General features: G+C 37.1%; 1 protein-coding gene across 2 annotated transcripts in view; it reads left to right on the plus strand.

Moving 5' to 3' along the window:
- Positions 1 to 21,062, plus strand: part of LOC107850915 (small RNA degrading nuclease 5) — a 57,450-nt gene extending 36,388 nt beyond the window's left edge. The window contains exon 6 of one of the 2 annotated variants that reach the window (XM_016695743.2): positions 21,047 to 21,062. Coding sequence is in view for 1 of the 2 variants with exons in the window: in XM_016695747.2 (XP_016551233.2) it covers positions 1,144 to 1,212 (69 nt within the window). In the remaining variant the exon portion in view is untranslated. Of the gene's footprint in view, positions 1 to 1,143; positions 1,228 to 21,046 lie in introns of those variants that run through there. The other variant, XM_016695747.2, reaches the window with a different exon arrangement.
- The last annotated feature ends 394 nt before the right edge of the window (positions 21,063 to 21,456 follow it).

A 21,456-nucleotide genomic window follows, 5' to 3' on the forward strand; every position in this document is an offset into this window, starting at 1 on the left:
GGAAACTCAGACTCAGCCTAAGGTAACAACCTTCCTTAGATTTACTATATTCCATGCTCAATTACAGCTGCATAACATTCTCATATCATTCATGCATTTATGAAACAATTCAGTTATGTGTCATATCTCCAAAATTCAGTCATGCTTCAATTATACATGTCAGTGTAAGTCTAGTTCCTCACAGTTCAGTCAGTCTTATTCGAGGATGAATGTTCCTAAGGGGAAGATATTGTAAGACCCCATAAATTTCTAGCCCATTTTAGTCCTTTATAGCATGACAAAAGAGGTCCTAAACTTAGAAAATTTTAGCTAAGTGTTGACACTTAGTCTAATTTTGGCCTCGATGTTTCAATGGTATCATTTATGATCTTCCAGGCCTTAGATTGTTGATTTTTAAATTAATTCATGATCAGGGTTATCTATAGGTCATCTCGGGTGAGTTTCAGAATTTCCAAACATCGTTTGAGTTATGTTTGGATAACCAAAACAGTAAGCCAACACGATCTAGATGTGTCGTGTTGGCTATCACATCAGCACCATCAAAGTGATATATCGGTGATCGCATCAACCCGATCGTTGCGACGCAGTGCCTATCGCATCACTGGGCAAGTTTTATATACTAAGTTATGGTTTTGTGGGGGTAATTGAGTCATCTTATTCATCCATTAATATCTGATGATACCCATGGAAACAATCCACAAAAAATTGCATGTCATGCTTCGCACAATTATAGATAAGGATATGGATATTGAGTAGCAAAAAATTATCTGTAGTACTGGCTTTATTCAAATCTCTGTAGTCAACACAAATTCATATTTGCCATCTTTTTTTGGCACTGGGACACTATTGTCTAGCCATGTCAAATATTTTGTGACCAGCCTTAGACTAAATTTGCTTCGTCACTTAGTCCTTGATCTTTAAACTTAAGTTCAGCGTGAATCTCCACATTTTGCTTAACTGGATTAAACTCGGGAATGATTGTAAATTATGTGACATGATATTAGTGCTCAATCTCGGCATATCATTGTAGGAACAAGCAAATATGTCAATGTACTCCTGCAGTAAGCGAATGAGTTCTCTTTTTTATGCCTCTGCTAAGTGAACACTAACACTTGTCTCTTTGATTTCATCATGATCACCCAGGTTAACTATTCCAGTTTCTTCCAGGTTAGGCTCCTCTTGTTTTTCAAATTCCTCTATATCTTTTACTAACTACTCCTCATCATGGTCTTTCTATTCATCATCATTCACTTTGCTTTGTTCATCTAGCCCTTGAAATGAAATGACATTGACAAGTTTTAAATTTTTATTACCTATTGATCGGGGAGTAATAAGTGAAGTGGAATTCTAGTTTAGCAATGTTTCCTCTAATTCATCCTCTTTGATTCCAGTTTTCTTTAAAAATTCTTCCATGATAGCATCATATTTTCCACTATTCCATCCTCTAGACCATTTCTTATAGGTTTAGAAATAAAAAATAACCGGTAGAGTCCAGTTTTACTACTAATCATTTTTCCTTTCTTGTAACAAAGCTATAGTCAAGAGGAGAATCTCTTATTCACTTTGATCTAGTGAAGTAGGTTCATTTGTCAACATAGAATAGTTTCTATTACCTGCAAAGTTAAACAACACAAAAGCTGATGTGTTAAGACTCTGTTAGTAATAAGCGTAGTAAAATGTTAAGGCAAGAAGTAAACACATAAAGTTGTTTCTCATCTCATGATAATTGATCCATGGAGTAATGATAACTTGAGAATTTCAATGAACTGGATTTTTTTCAATGATATGGATAAGTTAAATTTGTCAGGAAGGTTCAATTCTTCTTCTTCCTTCAAGAAAGTGAGGACAATAGAGTTTTTGAAGATAGGGGCAGGGCCGAAAGGCTGCCTACGTATCTCATGGAGAAAAAATCAGGACCTTCATAGTTAAAATATATGATGGCTTATTCTGAGTCCATAGTCAACCTTTCTGAAATGTTAGCGAGCTTTTAGGAGGTTTTAAAAATGATTGTGGACTTTTCTGAGAGACTTAACAGACCTGAAGTATGTTTGGTTGGACTTTTACTTAGGGGTGTTCTTTGAAAATGGGATTGGATCAATTCTCCTTTGATTACAATCAACATAACACGTATAATCACATAATTAAGTTATATCACACAAGCATATTGTAATAAATGTGCATCCTAATTGGGTAACCTTTTGAACCAAGGGTTGACCTAAAGTATTAGAAGGAAGTATATGCTTTTTAAAACCAATCCATTATCCCCCTAAAATCTCCATAGGTATAAATGAAGGGCATAAATGCTTACAAAAGTTGCACAAAAAGGGTAAATTCTTTAGGGAAAGGGAAAATAACATGAGAAAAAGAACAATGTCCCGTGCAAGGGATAGTAGCTCCTAGATGTTCCTTCATCGGCCTTCGCTTTCTTAACTTTGTCCACTTCTTGTCATATGAGACATCTGTTGATGATCGAGTGATGTCTGTATAACTGTGCTCTATACTCATAAGACATCGTCTGGGAAATCATCCAATCATCCAAATCGATTAATCATTAATCTCTTGCCTGGATCGCTTTAACTTTTACCTCAATTGGTGGATGATTGAGGCATCCTTATGCGAAAGCAAACAAAGTAAGCCTTCCTTACCCCCAAAGGATAATAGATTGGATTAAATAACATATATTTATTCAACACATAGATATTATTCATCTGTAATTGGCTTAGGGCCAATAGACGCAGGACAGGTTTTCTAATGGGTCCAATAATTCCTCGAGCATTGGGTTGTCCTAGGCTGATGCCTAAAAGAGGGTTTTGGTTTAGCTCTATCTTGGGTGTCTAAAGTGTGTTTGGACACAGATTCCCAAGCGGACAACTTGGGTTTGGAAATACAAATAGCCTCCAACCGCCTAACATGCCAATAAACTGTTGTATTCCCAACACTTGATTTGGAGTTGATCAACAAGAGCAGCGGCAGCCACAAAACCCCAAAATAGTTTAATAATCATGCGGGATTATGCCACGAAATACAATAGTTTAAATTTTGGAGAATTGAAACATATAAACACAATAGTTATGTCAAAAGATAAATTCAAATATTTGGTTAGAACTAGAGTTGGCAATTTTTTACCATATTTAAAAAATCAGACCATTTAGCCCATATATAATATAGTAACACCCCAAATCTACCAGAAATGCTACACGGTGCTCATGACCCTGAAGGACCACAAGCTAACCCATGGCTGATATCTGTACCTGTATACTGCATAAAATACTTTATAATGCGAAAACATGAACTGAAAGGCCATAAGGTTCAATGCTGAACATGATCTGAATGATATAACATCTGTGTGGGGTAATAAAATACCCAAAACAAAACTGAACATACTGAAGTCTGAAACATGATAGTCTAGATATCCTCTAACTGACTGAACTGTCTGAGTAAGGAGTTGATGGGACATGTTCCCAACTAACTCCAACTAATAAACCAATTAATGAGATAATAGGGAAATATCCATGTCCTCAAAATATGAGGACTCATTTCTAACTCTGTCTGTGGATATCTGAACCTATGGTATAAGATACCATAGAGCAAATGCGTCAGTACTTTAAATATATTGGTATTCATATGAGGTAGGTTGAATTCATAGGGTTCATATACGTGAACAATAATAATAACTGACTAACTATCATGCGTGTGAGAATACATTCATGAGACATAACAACTGACACTAATACTGTGATAACATGAATACTGAATCTAAATATAACTGATAACATGAGTGACTGTATCTGACAGTCCTGAATATGATAGAACTATTTGAGTTCTGTACTATATCTGAGTTGACTATATCTAACAGTCCTGATTTTGGAACATAAAACTGTGGGAAGTAGTTATCTAATCGATATGCCCTTAATATACCATTATGGCTGAGTTGGGGTCTAATCTGTAACCCCAATTGGAAGAGTGTCAATACCGCGCCACTGGTTAGGACAAGTTGTGGGTGACCCTCATCTGACTTAGTGTCCCCAAAAGAGAATGGTGGGGCCCTTATCTGACAATACTTATCCACCTCATCAACCCTTATCAGACAGTTTTGATGTCTCATTCTATGCTAGCTACATAGTTTTGGAATGCAAGGATTACCTCTAAGAATCACACAATCATCTGATAGTGTGTGTTCCCATCCTTGGGTTCACTCGGTGCTAATTCCTACTCCCATCTGAATAGACTCTGAACATAATTAACTGAGCTGAACATGGTCTGAGTTACAAAGTTACGCTGCCTGACGTAATACTACTGATATCTAATAACTGATTGAGTTCATCAGATCATGGAGATTTCCTGAGTCATAACACTATCTGAAGTCTAAGGATTCATAGCTTGACTGAGAGTATCGTGAAAACATAACATGGCTCTAGGCACACAGCTAATGTTTTGGGTACGAGTACCCCCAAGAATCGATGAAAGAAAACTGACCAAGCATAACTTACTTGAACATATAACTAACATCATAATCCATAATACATTTATAGAGGCATTTCATGAAAACATATGATAGGCATAACTTGTACATACATGGGGATTTCATGGTATCATGCTAGTTAGGCACTTTTCCTTCATCTAGGCATTTAATCAAACATATTGTAGGCATGGTACATGTAAACATCATTGTACAATAATTAAACATCATGGTTCAATTCTAATTTCATCATTCAAGGGTTTAGTTATAGGTTTGCGTGAATCTATATCTTTAATAATTTAACCCACATAGAATTTATCACCCAACATGGAGTAGAATTTAATTTCTCATTATCCATATGAACAAGAGCAACCCAATCATGAAATTCATAAGAAAATCCATAAACTTGAATTTAGAAAAAAAGGATTCTTGGGCTTCTTGGACGAAAGGAGTCCATGAATGAATACTATGCATACCTTTGTTCATGATTTTGTGAGGATTTACGGTGAAACCTTCTTGAATTCGAATCCCCAATAGAAACCCTAACTTTTTGTTTAGAGAAACTTGAGAGAAACTAGTATATTTTTTGTGAAGAATAGCTAAATCACGTGTTAAAGGGCTTAAATAGGGGTGGGAAATTGACCCTTTTAACCATTGACGCATCTTGTAATTTTAGTAAAAATTTTCCGAATTGGACCCCTGGCGCAACGCGTCGCTATTGCTTCATGTCACTGGAATTTGAAAATTGGGAAACTGAGGGATGGCGCGACACGGAGACATCACGTTGCCCCTTTTTTCCGACCTGGAACTTTGGGACTCGCGGAGAAAATCATGCTGAGACACTGGAAAAGGACAATTGCCATTTTAGCTTGTGGCGCGGACGCCACTGACCAATATGGCGCTGTTTTATGACGGGAACATGAAATAGTCATAACTTTTTACCTGGTCATCGGATTTAGGTGAAGTTTATATCGATGGAAAGCTTATTGAATTTTCCACATGAAAAAAAGTAAAATTCTTGAAAATTCCTCGTAGAATAATCATCATTCAATTTATAAGATAATACTAGACATTCTTGAGATGAAATTAGCTAGAAAAAAGTATGGGGTATTACAATATCTCCCCCTTAAGAACATTCATCCTCTAATGAGACTAACTGAGAGGGGAGAAAAGACAACTGACGTACATACTAAACATGAATAACTGGCATGATCTCATGACTGACATGATTGACAAGCTAACATATAATACTGAAAATACATATCTGATGCATGTGTAACTGATTCATGAATGCATAACTGAGTGTTCTGATGAACTATGTTTCTCACAATGAGAATGCATGTCTGATGCATAATTATATAACTGAGCTGATGCATGACTGAATATGCAATGGTACTTGATACCAAGTTTATAATGGGAACATGAGCATGAAACTGAATACCAAGTTTATGATGAACACTGAACATGGAACTGAGTAAGCTTAAGGAGAAATGTTACCTTGAGTTTGATCTGAGTTGGAGGAGAACAGGTAAGGATACTTGGTATGCATATCTACTTCTACTTCCCAAGTAGCTCCCTTGATGGACTGATTTCGCTGAAGAAGTTTAACTAGAGGGACTTCTTTATCCTTAATCTACGAGTCTGATAGGCTAGGATTTCAACTGGAATCTCTTCATAAGAGAGGTTGTTCTGAATATCTATGCTCTGAATAGGGACTACAACTGATGGGTCACCTATGCACTTCTTGAGCAAAGAGACATGAAAGACTGGATGAACTGAGGCTAGATCTGAAGGAAATTCGAGCTCATAAGCTACCTTACCAAAGTGACTGAGAATTTTGAAGGGACCGGCATATGAAGGACTGAGCTTTCCCTTTTTGCCGAACCGCTTTAGTCCCTTCATGGGAGAAATCTTTAGGTAGACAAAATCACCGATCTCGAACTCGAGATCCTTTCTACGAACATCTGCATAAGACTTCTGTCGGCTCTGAGCAGCTCGGAGTCTTTCTCTGATAAACTGGACTTTCTCTAAGGCATCAAATACTAAGTTAGGACCTAGGACTGAGGCCTCACTAACTTTGAACCAACCAATTGGAGATCTACATCTCTTACCGTAAAGAGCTTCGAATGAAGCCATCTAAATACTAGACTGATAGCTGTTGTTGTATGCAAACTAAATCAAAGGTAAGTGGTCATCCCAACTTCCCTTGAAATCGATTGCACATGCCCTTAGCATATCTTCTAAAGTCTGAATGGTCCTTTATGCTTGACCATCTGTATGAGGATGAAAGGCTGTACTGAGATGAACTATGGTACCAAGACCCTTTTGGAATGCTTTCCAAAAGTGAGAGGTAAACTGGGTACCTCTGTCTGAGATAATAGATAACGGAATACCATGTAATCTGACCAACTCCCTAATGTAGAGTCTGGCGTAATCCTCGGTTAACTAAGAGGTATGAATTGGAAGGAAATGGGATGATTTGGTCATCCTGTCTATAATGAACCAAACTGAATCATGCTGATGACGAGTTCGAGGCAAACCCATCACGAAGTCCATGTTCACTTCTTCCCACTTCCAAGTAGGAATAATGAACTCCTACATAGGACCACTAGGATTCTGATTCTCTATCTTCACCTGCTGACATAAAGAGCACTTAGCCAAAAACTCTACAACATTTTTCTTCATCCCACTTCACCAATAGACTTACCGCAAGTCGCGGTACATCTTTGTGGCCCCTGGATGAATAGAGTAGCGCGCACCATGCGCTTCTGCAAGAATTCACTAATTTAAGTCATCTACACCTAGGACACAGAGACGACCCTGACAATAAAGAACACCATCTCCCCCTTGGGAGAAAACCTTTATTTTCTGATTCTGGACTAACTTTTTTAACTTGAAAAGGCTGGGATCTCTATTTTGCTTTTCTTTTACCTTAGAAACTAGAGATGATTCTGAACTACTCTAAATCCATATATCACCCTCATCTGTATCAACTAAGCGAACGCCTAGTCTGGCAAGCTGATGTACTTCCTAAGCTAACTTGTTCTTACTGTCATCCACATGAGCAATACTACCCATAGACAGTATACTGAGAGCGTCAGCCACTACATTGGCCTTGCCCGAATGATAGAGGACACTCATGTCATAATCTTTCAAAAGCTCTAGCCACCTTTTTTGACGAATATTGAGATCTTTCTGAGAAAAGACATACTGAAGACTTATGATCTATGAAGACATCTACATGAACTCTGTAGAGATAATGCCTCCAAATCTTCAAGTCAAAGACTACGGCTGCTAACTCATGATCTGAGTAGGATAATTCTTTTCATGGGGTTTAAGCTGTCTGGAGGCATAGGCTATGACCTTACCATGCTGCATGAGGACACAACCTATACCCACTCTGGATGTATCACAATACACTACGAACCCATCTGAACCATCTAGAAGAGCTAAGACTGGAGCTGATGTGAGTCGAGTCTTCAACTCCTAAAAAATCTTGCAAAGATCTGACCACTAAAACTTGACTTTCTTCTGAGTCAATCTAGACACAGGGGATGCAATATAAGAAAATCCCTCAACAAACCATCTATTATAGCTAGCCAAACCCAAGAAACTCCTGATATCTAATGGGGAGACATGGCAAGGCTAGTTTCTTACTACTTTGGTCTTTTGAGGATTTACTCTAATGCCATCACCCAAAATGATATGACCAAGGAATGCTATTGACCTTACCCAAAATTCGCACTTACTAAATTTGGCAAACAACTGATGATCTCTGAGAGTCTGAAGTACTATTCTTAGATGGTCTGTATGATCGCGCTCACTGTAGGAATAGACCAGGTATCATCTATGAAGGCTATGATGAACATGTCCAAGTACTGCTTGAACGCACGGTTCATCAAGTCCATGAAAGCTGTTCGGGCATTGGTAAGACCAAAAGACATAACTAAGAATTTGAAGTGACCATACTGAGTATGGAAAGCTATTTTAGGGATGTCACATTCTCTAACTCTGAGCTGATGATAGCCGGATCGGAGGCCTATCTTAGAAAAATAGTTGGAGCCCGGAAGTTGGTCAAATAAGTGATTGATTCTGGGTAGAGGATACTTGTTCTTGACCATGACCTTATTAAGTTAATGGTAGTCTATACCCATCCTGAGAGAACTGTATTTCTTGCACACGAATAATACTGGAATACCCCATGGGGAAACACTGGGCCTGATGAATGCCTTATCTAGGAGATCCTTCAACTGTTCTTTTAATTCTCTGAGTTCTACTAGTGCCATTCTATATGGAGGAATAGAGATAGGTTGAGTATCTAGAAGAAGATCAATGCTGAAGTCTATTTCCATTTCAGGAGAAGTTCCTGAAAAATCATTGGGAAAGACATCTGAATATTCATTCACAAGTGGAATAGATTCAAGACTGGGAGTTTCAGAACTGGAATCCTTAACATGAACAAGATGATAGACACATCCCTTAGATATCATTTTCCTTGCCCAAAGGTAGAAACAAGCTGACCTCTAAACGCTGAAATACTACCCTTCCACTTAAGGATGGGTTTATTTAGGAACTAAAACTGGATTATTCTATTTCTATAATCGACTGTGGCATAGCAGGAGTGAAACCAATCTATACTGAGAATGACATCAAAATCAGTCATATCTAATTCAACTAAGTCTGCTGAAGTGACTTTCTAAAATATCATAATCAGGCAGTTCCTATATACCCGCTGGGCTATGATGGTTTTACCCACTGGGGTAGAGACTGAAAAGGGCTCTACTAGAAGTTTGGGACTGACTCCGAAATCAACTGCTATATAGGGAGTAACAAAAGACAAGGAAGCACATTGATCTAGCAAAGCATAAAAATGCACATGAAATATCTCTAATGCACCAGTAACTACATCAAGAGAATTTTCCTAATATTATCAGTACTGAAGAGCATAGAGATGATTTGGGCGTTGCCCACTAGTAGCACTGGTGGTGGCACCCTGCTGATTCAGGTGATTGGATTGAGCTAAGGAGTGGAGATGAGTCTGATAACCTGACTGAGGGCAGTCTCTGACTCTGTGGCCTGGCTTGCCACAACCGAAATAGACATCACTGCCAGCTATAAAAGCACCCTTGTGGTTCTTACCACAAGTCTGACAAAGGGGATTAGTTTGGGCATTACTGACACTGACCTGAGACTTAGAGCCTGGCGCTCTATCTCTGAAATTTAGAGCTAAAGCACTGGCTAAAGAAGGAGCTAGAACTAATGACAGGACGAAACTGGGCATGGTTACCTCTTTCTGATTTAGGCTGAGAGAATTTGAAACTACCTGTCTTCTCTTTCTTATTCTGATTTTCCCTCTACTTAATCTTCTGCTCCTCTATCTGCTGAGTATGAGTCATAAGCCTGGCTAAAGTCATGTCACTATTTGGCATGACAGATCTTCACTCATTTACCATGCTATCATTTACCCCTGAAGCAAACTTACTCATCTTGGCTCTGCTGTCTGCAACCACATGAGGGGCATATCTGGATAATTGAGTAAACTTACTCATCTTGGCTCTGCTATCTGCAACCACATGAGGGACATATCATATTTCCCTATCTGAGGTTGATGAATTATAGCACCTTAGCCTCTTTAAGCTCTTGGGGAAAGAATCTGTCAAAGAATGCAGTGACAAACTCCTTCCACTCCATAAGACTTACATCATTTGACCTCTCTGACTTCCACTGTTTGAACCAAGTCCTATAAATGATATACAACTAGCTCAATACTTTAACAATAGTCACCCCTATGATATCTGTCACCTTCTGAACCTGATCAATGAATTCTTGAGGGTCCTCATCTACCTTAGAGCCAAGGAAGGATGGAGGATTCACTCAGGTGAAGTCCCAAATCCTAGCTGCAGTTGCATTGGCCACTAGGTTAGCCAGAATGACTACTGGCCATTCATTTTTCGCGGCAACTGACTAAGCAAGAGTAGTGAATATGGCCCTGAACTCTGCATGAGAAACATGATCGCCCAAAGAATCTTCGGGCTGAGGGGCTGACTAATTTTCATTTGTTCTTTTAGGAGGCATATTTTGTAGAAGAAAGAGAGAGATGGATTAGACTAAGAGATTGACTTGAGATTATTCTCACTGGCACGACATGAATACTGAAAGAGGGGAAACTGCTCCTAAAACATCTTATAGACTCTTGTACATAAATATGGCGCACAACACACCCATGTACAAGACTCTACTAAATGCACCTTTTAGACTTCCTAGGACTCTATTGAACCTTAGGCTCTGTACTAAGTTTGTAATTCCACAAATATGATACCCAGAATGCTACACGGTGCTCATGACCCCGAAGGACCACAATCTAACCCATGACTGATATCTGTACCTGTATACTATATAAATACTTTATAATGCAGAAACATGAACTGAAAGTCGATAAGGTTCAATACTGAACATGATCTGAATGATATAACATCTGTGTGGGGTAATAGGATACCTAAAACAAAGCTGAACATACTGAAGTCTGAAACTTGATAGTCTAGAAAGCCTCTAACTGACTGAACTGTCTGAATAAGGAGTTGATGGAACATGTCCCCAACTAACTCCAACTAATAAACTAATTAATGAAATAATAGAGAAATAACCATGTCCTTTAAATATGAGGACTCACTTCTAACTCTATCTGTGGATATTTGGAATCTACTATTGCTTTGGAGCTCGTGTCTCTGAATATGGTATAAGATACCATAGCGCAAATGCAGCAGTACTTTGAATGTACTGGTATGTATGTGAGTTAGGCTGAATGCATGGGGTTCATATGTGTGAAAAATAATAATAACAGACTAACTATCATGAGCGTGAGAATAAATGCATGAGACATAACAACTCACACTAATACTGTGATAGCATGAATACTAAATCTGAAGATAACTAATAACATGAGTTACTGTATCTGACAGTCTTGAATCTGATGGAACTATATGAGTTCCATACTCTATCTGAGTTGATTGTATCTGACAGTCCTAAAATCTGAAGAACTATCTGAGTTTTATTACTGAGACTGATTGACTATATCTGACAGTCCTGATTCTGGAATATAAAACTGTGGGAAGTAGTTATCTAACTGACATGCCCCTGATACATCATTATGGATGAGTTGGGGTCCAATCTGTAACCTCAATTAGAAGGGTGTCAATATCGAGCCACTGTAAGGACAAGTTGTAGGTGACCCTCATCTGACGTAGTGTCCCCAAAAAAGAACAGTGAGGCCCTTATTTGACAGTGCTTATTCACCTCATCAACCCTCATCGAACAGTGTTGATGTCTCAACCTATGCTGGCTATATAGTTCTGGAATGTAAGGATGACCTCTAAGAATCACACCCTCATCTGATAGTGTGTGTTCCCATCCTTGGGTTCACTCGGTGCTAATTTCTACTCCTATATGAATAGACTTTGAACATGATTAACTGAACAAAACATGGGCTGAGTTACTGAATTCCATTGACTAACGGAATACTACTGATATCTGACAACTGACTGAGTTCATGAGATCATGGATATTTCCTAGTCATAAGACTATCTGAAGTATAAGGATTCATAGCTTGACTGAGAGTATCGTGAAAACTTGACGCGGCTCTAGGCACACAACTAATGTTTCGGGTACGCGTACCCCCAGGACTCGATGGAAGGAAACTGACCAAGCGTAACTTACTTGAACATATAACTAACATCATAATCCATAATACATTTATAGAGGCATTTCATCAAAACATATGATAGGCATAACTTGTACATACATGGAGATTTTATGGTATCATGCTAGTTAGGCACTTTTCCTTCATCTAGGCATTTAATCAAACATATTGTAGGCATGGTATATGTAAACATCATTGTACAATAATTAAACATCATGGTTCAATTCTAATTTCATCATTCAAGGGTTTAGTCATAGGTTTGCATGAGTCTATATCTTTAATAATTTAGCCCACATAGAATTTATCATCCAACATGGAGTAGGATTCAATTTCTCACTATCCACATGAACAAGAGCAGCCCAATCATGAAATTCATAAGAAAATTCATAAACTGGAATTTAGAAAAAAAACAATTCTTGGGCTTTATGGACGAAAGAAGTCCATGAATGAACACTATGCATACCTTAGTTTGTGATTTCATGAGGATTTACGGTGAAACCTTCTTGAATTCGAATCCCCAATAAAAACCCTAGCTTGTTGTTGAGAGAAACTTGAGTGAAACTAGTATATTTTGGGTGAAGAATAGCTAAATCATGTGTTAAAGGGCTTTAATAGGGGTGGGAAATTGACCCTCTTAACCCTGGACGCGTCTTGTAATTTTAATAAAAATTTTTGAAGTGGACCCCTAGCGCAACGCGGCGCTATCGCGCCGTGTCACTAGAATTTAAAAATTGGAAACTCAGGGATGGCGCGATGCGGAGCCATTGCGTTGCCCCTTCTTTTGCGACCTGGAACTTTTATGTGATGTGGAGGAAATCGCGCTGAGGCACTGGAAAAGGACAATTGTCATTTTAGCTTATGGCGCGGCGTGCCACTGACCAATATGGTGCCGTTTTACGATTGGAACTTGAAATAGTCATAACGTCTTACCCGGTCATCAGATTAGGAAAATTTTATATCGATGGAAAGCTTATTGAATTTCCCACATGTAAAAAAGTGAAAATCTTCAAAATTCCTCATGGAATAATCATCATTAAATTTTTAAGCTAATACTAGATATTCTTGAGATAAAATTAGCTAGGAAAAAGTATGGGGTATTACAAATATATTGGATCACTCATATTTCAGGTGGGTAAAAGCCCATAAAATTAATGGACAAAATTGGTAAAACATGGGTACCTATATAGAGACCCAATTGCGATAACTTGCGGACCATTTCTCAATTTCTCAGTGACTCTCAATTTCTCACAAAACTACAGTTGTGTGCAACAACAGTCTCGATCTCTGCTCTTTGCTTCCTTATAGGAATGATTCCAAATTGACTCATAAAACCCTACTTCCAAATAGGGATGACAAAACAAGATTTCTTAAGCTGCTTTAGTTGATGTGGTTTGCAGATTTAGTGAATAGTGGTGTGGTTTAGTGATTCTCTGGAAGAAGAACATCTACAAGTACAACACTTTCTTTAATTATTCATTCAACTAAAGGTATTTTTTTTTTCTTACTATTTTTTAAATTTTAGTTTGCTCTTATTGCTAATTCTAAAAGAAGAAAATGCAGCAGATGGATCCTAATTTGAAACTCCTATGAAACCCCTAATTTGTATCCTTTTTAAAATTATGTTTCTTTAATAGGGATTTTGATGGAGGATAATGAGGAATCTTGTAAAGTTAGTTTGTTTATCCCAAGAATATGAGCTAAAAGAAGCACTTCAATTTTTTGGAATACTTTTACAAGATTGCCCCGTGTTAGCGGCAATGAAAGGTTAAAAGCACAGTGTCAAGTTTGTAAGAAAATATTTGTAGTAGATTCTAGCACTCAATTCCTTCAATGACGTATTTAGTTCATGGAGAAATCTGTAAGGAATCTTGATTTTAGCCCTAATGGCATATGCATTTTGTTCAGGTTCTTGATCTCAAGAATACAATGTACAGAGTATCAATGTCTCAGTGAACATGATCTTCACATTTGCAGTGGCATAAATTTTTTTGACAATTAATGTTGTGTCACTTGAAGTTTAGATTATCTTGGTACTAGGAATGGAACTGGTGTTGAAATGGCTAAATGGGGTGTGGCTACAAAATTGTTTGACCTTAAAAGTTAGTTTGTGACTTTGGGAGTTAAGCTTTATTTGGTGTTGTCTAATGTTGTAGTGGGATGATGATATTGTTAATTAGATTCGATTGAACTGTTTCTCATCTCATTTGATCCTCTATTTTTGCTTTTGATGGTGTCTATGCAATTGAGTGTTTGGTAGAATGTTGTAGTGCGCTAAAAGTTTGGTTATTGCAGTGGGTAGTGGCTATAGTTTCTTGCTGGTACGAATTAAACCAGCAATCCTTTCAAAGTTTTCTCCTTTTAGTCTAAATGGAAAATGTGGGTTGGAGCCATTTTTACCCAATCCATACTTGACCAAATCAATATTTACCCATATTTATATGGGCAGATTGCAATCTAATTCATTTTTACTTTATCCATATTTAACCCGTCCAAATCCAATCCTATCCGCCCATTTGCCACCCCTAGTTAGAACCTAGTTAATTCCCCAGCGGAGTCGCCATTTCTGTTTTATCCATTTTAACTAGAAGGGTTAGAAAACATTGATTTTGACTTTTTACACTATTTCAAAACTTTAAAGAAAATTTTGAAACAATCTAAGAAATTACAGAGTCGCCACTTAATTTATTTGAAAAGAAATTAAGAAAAACTTTAAAATAAAATCCTAAGTCTTAAAACAGAAAAAGACTTGGGCTTTTAAGAAAGTCCCAGGTAAGAGGGTCCTATTAACATTTTAGGAGGGTTTTTAAGGCACCTAAAATGTCCGCTAACTTGCGGTTATCCGACTATTTGAAAACCACTTTGACTAACATCGGAAAAAGAGAAGTTGGTTTTTGAAAAGAAAGTGATTAAGAAAATATTTTTTGAGGTTTATGCAAAATTAGTTTTTTAACAACTTAGTAGGGAATTTAACTAGGCCTAAGAACCGTAATAACAACTAGCACATAAAAAGGGAAGGGGATAGCTAAAAGGATTAGGCTATTAGGCCCAAATCAATAAACTAGTCCTTAGCTAATTTGGGATTTTGGCCCATCATCACCTGTCGTAATCCAAGTATTGGGCTTTCGGCCCATAACCTGCTTCACTTGTATTAATTTAAAACTTTGGCTTTGAGGCCTAAATGAATTAACAAATAGATAAATAAGTAAATCAATAAAAAATGAGATAATAATAAAAATCGACACTTTTTAAGTTTCTTAGAGACCTCATCAATGGGTTTTGACCCATTTTCCTTCTTCTTTCATGTTCTTGCACTCGCACGTCATATAGTCGACTTTGGGTTTAAACTTAAAACTTGACTCAAAAAGGTGGGCCTCATTGGTCCATTACAAAATGCAAGAAGAGAGGAGTCCATTTAGACTCGAGACATTTTTTGCATGCGAAGTGTAGACACCTGATTTTGTCCTTCCCAAAAACTTAATTCATCAATTTTTACCTCACGTTGTCATACACCCTCACCCATGTGATTATACCCTACAAAAATACAAAAAATGACAATTTCAATAAATCCCTAACAAATTAAACCCCTTATATTCCCTTATCCTAACAAATTCTATCCCATCCTAACTACCCCTACACCACCTCACACCCCACACCTCTAACCTTACTTTTTTACATATTTTTTTTATCCACAACTAACAGAATATGCAGAGAGGGATTTGAATACACACAGGGATATATACATACGCACACTACATTTCAAAAAGGGAGGGTCTTCTTCAATAATACAAACAGCAATATAGAGAGGGACTCCTCTGTTTTATTTTAGATTCTCACTGGGGAAACCATATACAAAAACAACCATCCATCGACACCAAAATATCAACACAACACACACACTCACCTACATCTATAGAGAGCAACACCAATACACGACACACACAGACCCACATACACTACATACGCCTGACTAAAATAGAAATATGCATATCACACACATGATGTATACATATGCAAGATCGGGAGAGGTAGAAGATGACAACAAGAAGAGTAATGGAGTCTAGGGAGAAGTAACCATAGAGATCAAGAGAGAGTGGTCGTTGGACTATTTTCGATGAGTCTCTCACAGGTGACCCACTAGAATCGCCACTAAGCAAGCTCCACTAATATGATTCTAACCATACAAGCTCCACTAATATGATTCTAACCATACTCACATAGAGAAGCCATTTCCGATCCTATTTTCGTTCGAATCTCATTGGAAACGGTAATTCAATGATCAAATCCACAAAATCCAAGCCGTTTCAGTCTACTCTGGCCAACTTTTATCGAAAAATAATAAAAAATTAAAATGGGTCAGTTGGATCATTTGGGTTAATTTGGATTTTGGGGTTTTTGTTCGAGTTGGGAGTTCGTTGTTGAGAATTTTGACGGGTTCCGATTAGCTCATTGCCAAAAAAATCAGATTCGACTTATTGAGGTCCTATTCTACTTTCTCCTTCCTTTTATTTCATTGTTTATTATGTTCAATACATTAAATTAAACATGGTATGAATTGTTGTTATTGTAGTTCTGTGATTAATTTTGTGATTATGGACTGCGTGTTGAAATGATACTGTGTTTGTATTTAGATTGGATTTGGGATGGGAATCAAGAAATTGATAAAAAGGGTAACTTTAGGTTAATTTTTGTTTATTGTTGTTTTGTTTAATTCAGAATAAATATCAAGTTTCTGAACTCGATAGGAGCATATATTTGGCCGAAAGTGTAATACGCAAAGTTTAGGTTCGGGTAGGAAAATTTAGGATTATCATTGAATGTCGAAAGTTTGAATGTGCGTGTGAGCTTTTCTTCTACTTTATCGCATAAGGATGACTCTCAGGCTCAAGCCCAAGTTCATGCCCAACCTCCACATAATCACTCCCAAAATCCACTATAATCCATTCCCCATCTCCATATCTAGTGTAAAATGCACAACCACATATTCAACCCTCATCTTACCCACAATGTCACACACCAACTCCCCAGAGTCATCTTTTAACTCCACAAACATAACAAAGCCCATCTAAGCCCGATTTTTAATCCAAACCAAATAAGGAAATAAGGCAGAAATCAAGAGATAGGTTAACACTAATTGGAGAGCCGTATGCTAGTTTATTTTAAAAATTGGTACAGTAGGGAATGATCACTCTTCTCCTTGGGTACACTCTTAATCGGAGTTTAAGAAATTTTGATTCTAATGTATGATGTGCGTATCATTCTGATGCTCAGGGTAATCATATTAAAGATTGTTGAGATTTGAAAAGAGAAATTTAAAAGATGATTCAAGATGGATCAGTTATGGGGTAGAAGATTGACAATGAGGAAAGCTCTAGTCATGCTGATATGCAAAACAGTGACTAAGATGTCAAGCTCAGCAATTGGGAAGTCACTTCTCTCCCTGCTAGGATGGATGTTTGGTAGTCTTTTTTTTCTGTTATCTAAATTATTTTAGGGTTGTAGTTCGGGATCTATCATGTTTTTTCCCTATATTGTTTATGTTCAAACCCTTCTATCTTTTATTTTAACTAAATGAAGTTTCCCTTTCCTTTTGTGTTTCAAATATGTGTTGTTTGTTTTCTTTATACAGTACATTTTATGTTTATTCTAGTGATATAACATGCCTATGGAATTTTCAGCTAGATCTTAAAATTAGATTTAACCATGAAACAGTGAATCAGAGAGATAAAGTTAGGAAAATCACTAGAGATTATGTAGAGTGCTGAGATATTTGGTGACAAGTTGAAGCCTTCTTTGAAAATTAAGGCAATTGTTTTAAGAATCACATGAATAACTTGGTCATAAATTGAAAGAAATATCTCATTAGGTCAAATAGTGGATGTGTGATCCTACATCAAAAGGAACAAAAATTCAGCTCCACTAAAGAATGAAGAATGTACAACAAAAGTGGAGTCTGTAGAAGAGTTAGTGACGCATAAGCTCAGATAAAGTTAGTGCTGTAAAAATGTCACCAATGATCTTTATCTTTCGTTTCATATTGCATGATGTGTACTTTCATTTTGAAGGATTGATATGAAGAAGGCATTTCATTCTGCTACCCAAACATTATGTCATCCTTTGTTTACCCCAACTTTATTCCTATTTTCTTTCATACCCCTCTTTTGGAATCAAGATAGAGTCAACAAAGCTCAAAAGAAAAGTGTCGAGCAACAGAATAGAATCAAAAAGTTTCAAAAAGAAAAAAGGGAAAACTGTGTCAAGAAAAGATAAAAAGAAAAGTGGTGTTTCCAAAAATAAAGAAAAGAAGAGTGTTAAGAGAAATAGAGTCAAAAAAAAATTCAAAGAGAAAAGAGTCAATAAAAGAGAAAAAAAATCAGATCAAAAGAAAGAACAAGTTGTTGGAACTATGTGTGAACTGATTCTTCTCTCTCATGAATGAGATACATAGGCTGCCCTACTTTGGATTCAGTCTAACCAAATAAACAATTTAGAATTTTCCAGTAAAAAACTGGGGCATGAATTAATATTCATTGTTTGACTCAGTTCCAAAAGTTGTAAGTCCCACCCCACTTCAAGTATCATTTGGGCCTCATGCCATCCTTTCTTTCTAACCCTATCCAAAAGCCAAGTAACAACCAAAGAAAGACCTTCATATCAATCTTTGAGAATGTTACGACTAAGTATGCAAGGGATGTGATAATGCAATTGGGACTACTCATCTTCCTCAGCATAAGGAATCACGAGAGAAATAAAAATGAGAGAGTCTTATTGGTGAAAACCCTCTAGGGCACTGTAAGATGATGGTAAGTTGAGAGAGATAAAAATGAGAGAGTTTTATTGGTGAAAACCCTCACGGGCACTATAAAGTGATGGTAAGTTAAGAGATAAAAATGAGAGAGTCTTATCGGTGAAAACCCTCACAGGCACTATAAGGCGATGGTGAGCCGAGAGAAAGAAAAATGAGAGAGGCTTGTTGACGAAAACCTTTCAAGGTGTCACTAGCCGAATGAGGTCTTAAATGCAATTGACCTAAGGAAGCAACTCAGTTTCAAGACCATTAACTCAAGAATAATTGGTAGAAATTTTGGATGGAAAGATTAGGCAGCTTAATCCAAAATGCATGGCATAATCATTAGAGTTGAGTGTCATTTGTAGATAAATTTTTCATTTCTTTGATTCAAATGGGGACATTCATTGTCTTTTCTTTCTTCTTTATATTTTTTTGGAGTTATCTATCCAAATAAAAATCATTGTCATTTTTCTCTTATTTTTGTGTCAAGTCCATGTCAAAAGAAGTAAGAAAAGATTTCAAAACTGGCTACCAGCTTAAATTGTATAAAGCTAGACAAAAGCTAGCACAGAAAAAAGACATAATTGTGAGCTAAAATGAAGCGTGCAGAAAGTTTTGCAAACAACAAGTCTGGAAACTCATGAAAATACCAAGATTCAAAGGGGTTTATCTGATAAATATGGCAAAGCATAGATACTGTGTTTGTTTCAGAGTCACTCTTAATAACCTAAGTTTGGGTCAATGAAGTAGCAAGCCAATGACATATGCTACTGGTTAGAAACAAGGTTAAACATAAAGAGGATAAGAGCGATCGCCGCAAAATTTAAAGCCATAAACCAGCCACCATGTTTTAAACTTACAAGTTTTCTTTGATGAAATAGAAAACATATTACCTTCAAAGCATGGATTTCGGAGCATAAATATCAAGGGCTGCAATGCCTTAATTTTATAAATGCAGGAAGCAATGTTTCTACATAGGTTTGATAATCAAATTATGGTAAAACTCATCATCCTATATCCCTCAAAGACCCACTTTCTTATCCAGGGATTTTAGTATTCATTTGCTAGGTGATACACTTCTTAAATTGAACTTTCACTCCTAGAAGATGTACCTTCTAGTCGAGTCATTCCCTTTGACTCCCTGAAGACATACCTTTTAGTCAAGTTATTCTCCTTGATTCCTATAAGACATACCTTTTAGTCAAGTCATTCCCTGTGATTCTTATAAGACGTACCTTTTAGTTGAGTTTTTCCCCAATGTTGCTATAAGATGTACCTTTTAGTCGAGTCATTCTTCTTGACTCCTAGAAAGTGTACCTCCTAGTCAAGTCATTCCCCTTGATTCCTAGAAGATATACTTTCTAGTCGAATCCTTCCCCTTAACTCACAGAAGACGTACCTTTTAGTCGAGTCATTCTCCTTAATTCCTATAAGATGTACCTTTAGTCGAGTCATTCCCCTCGATTCCTATATGAAGTACCTTTTAGTTGAGTCATTCCCCTTGATTCCTATAAGATGTACCTATTAGTCGAGTTATTACCCTTGATTTCGAGAAGATGTACTTCCTGGTCGAGTTATTCCCCTTCATTCCTATAAGATGTATCTTTTAGTTGAGTTATTCCCCTTGATTCCTATAAAAAGTACCCTTTAGTTGAGTCATTCCCTTGATTCCTATAAGAAGTACCTTTTAGTTGAGTCAGTCCCCTTGATTCCTAGAAGATGTACTTTCTAGTCGAATCATTGCACTTAACCCTTAGGAGATGCACTTCCTTGTCAGTTTTTATTTGTCAGGTGGCACACTACCTAATTTGAACCTTTAGCTCTAGAAGATTCACTTTTTGGTCGGAATTCCTCACTTTAATTCTTAGAAGACGTACTTTCTAGTCTTGGTCATTTAGTTTTACTCTCAAGAGATGCATTTCGTGGTCATAATCTTGATTCATCATTGCAACATAGAAGTAATTATGATTGGATTTGACATTTACAAAAGTCCTCTGATGATAAACTGGGGAAAAACAATTTAATTCTTGTTGTTTGAAACTTTACTTTTTGGCAAATGGAATCTCTTTATAATAATTTTTGTTTAGGATAATTTTCTTTTCAGATTTGATGTAATTTCAGGAGACCGCCTGAAGAACAGGCCGAATAAATGGAAAGTCAAGCAACAAGGTGAGGAAATTGAAAGTCAACAGATTGAAAAATAGCAAGCCAGGAGCCTACCTAGAGAACAGGATGAAGAAATTGAAATCAAAGCAACAAATTAAAGAAATTGAAAGGCAGGAGCCTACATGGAGAACAGGGTGATGAAATTGAAAGTTAGGAGCTCGCCCAAAAAATAGAGCGATGAAATTGAAAGTTAGGAGCCCGCCCAAAGAATAGGGTGATGAAAAGTAAAGAAATTGCAAGTCGGGAGCCCGCCTGGAGAGCATGGTAAAGAAATTGAAATTCAAGCAACAAGTTGTTGAAATTGAAAGTCAGGAGCCTGCCCAAAGAATAGGGTGATGAAATTGCAAG

This window comes from Capsicum annuum, chromosome 12 (genome assembly GCF_002878395.1).
Source record: "Capsicum annuum cultivar UCD-10X-F1 chromosome 12, UCD10Xv1.1, whole genome shotgun sequence".
NCBI lineage: Eukaryota > Viridiplantae > Streptophyta > Magnoliopsida > Solanales > Solanaceae > Capsicum > Capsicum annuum.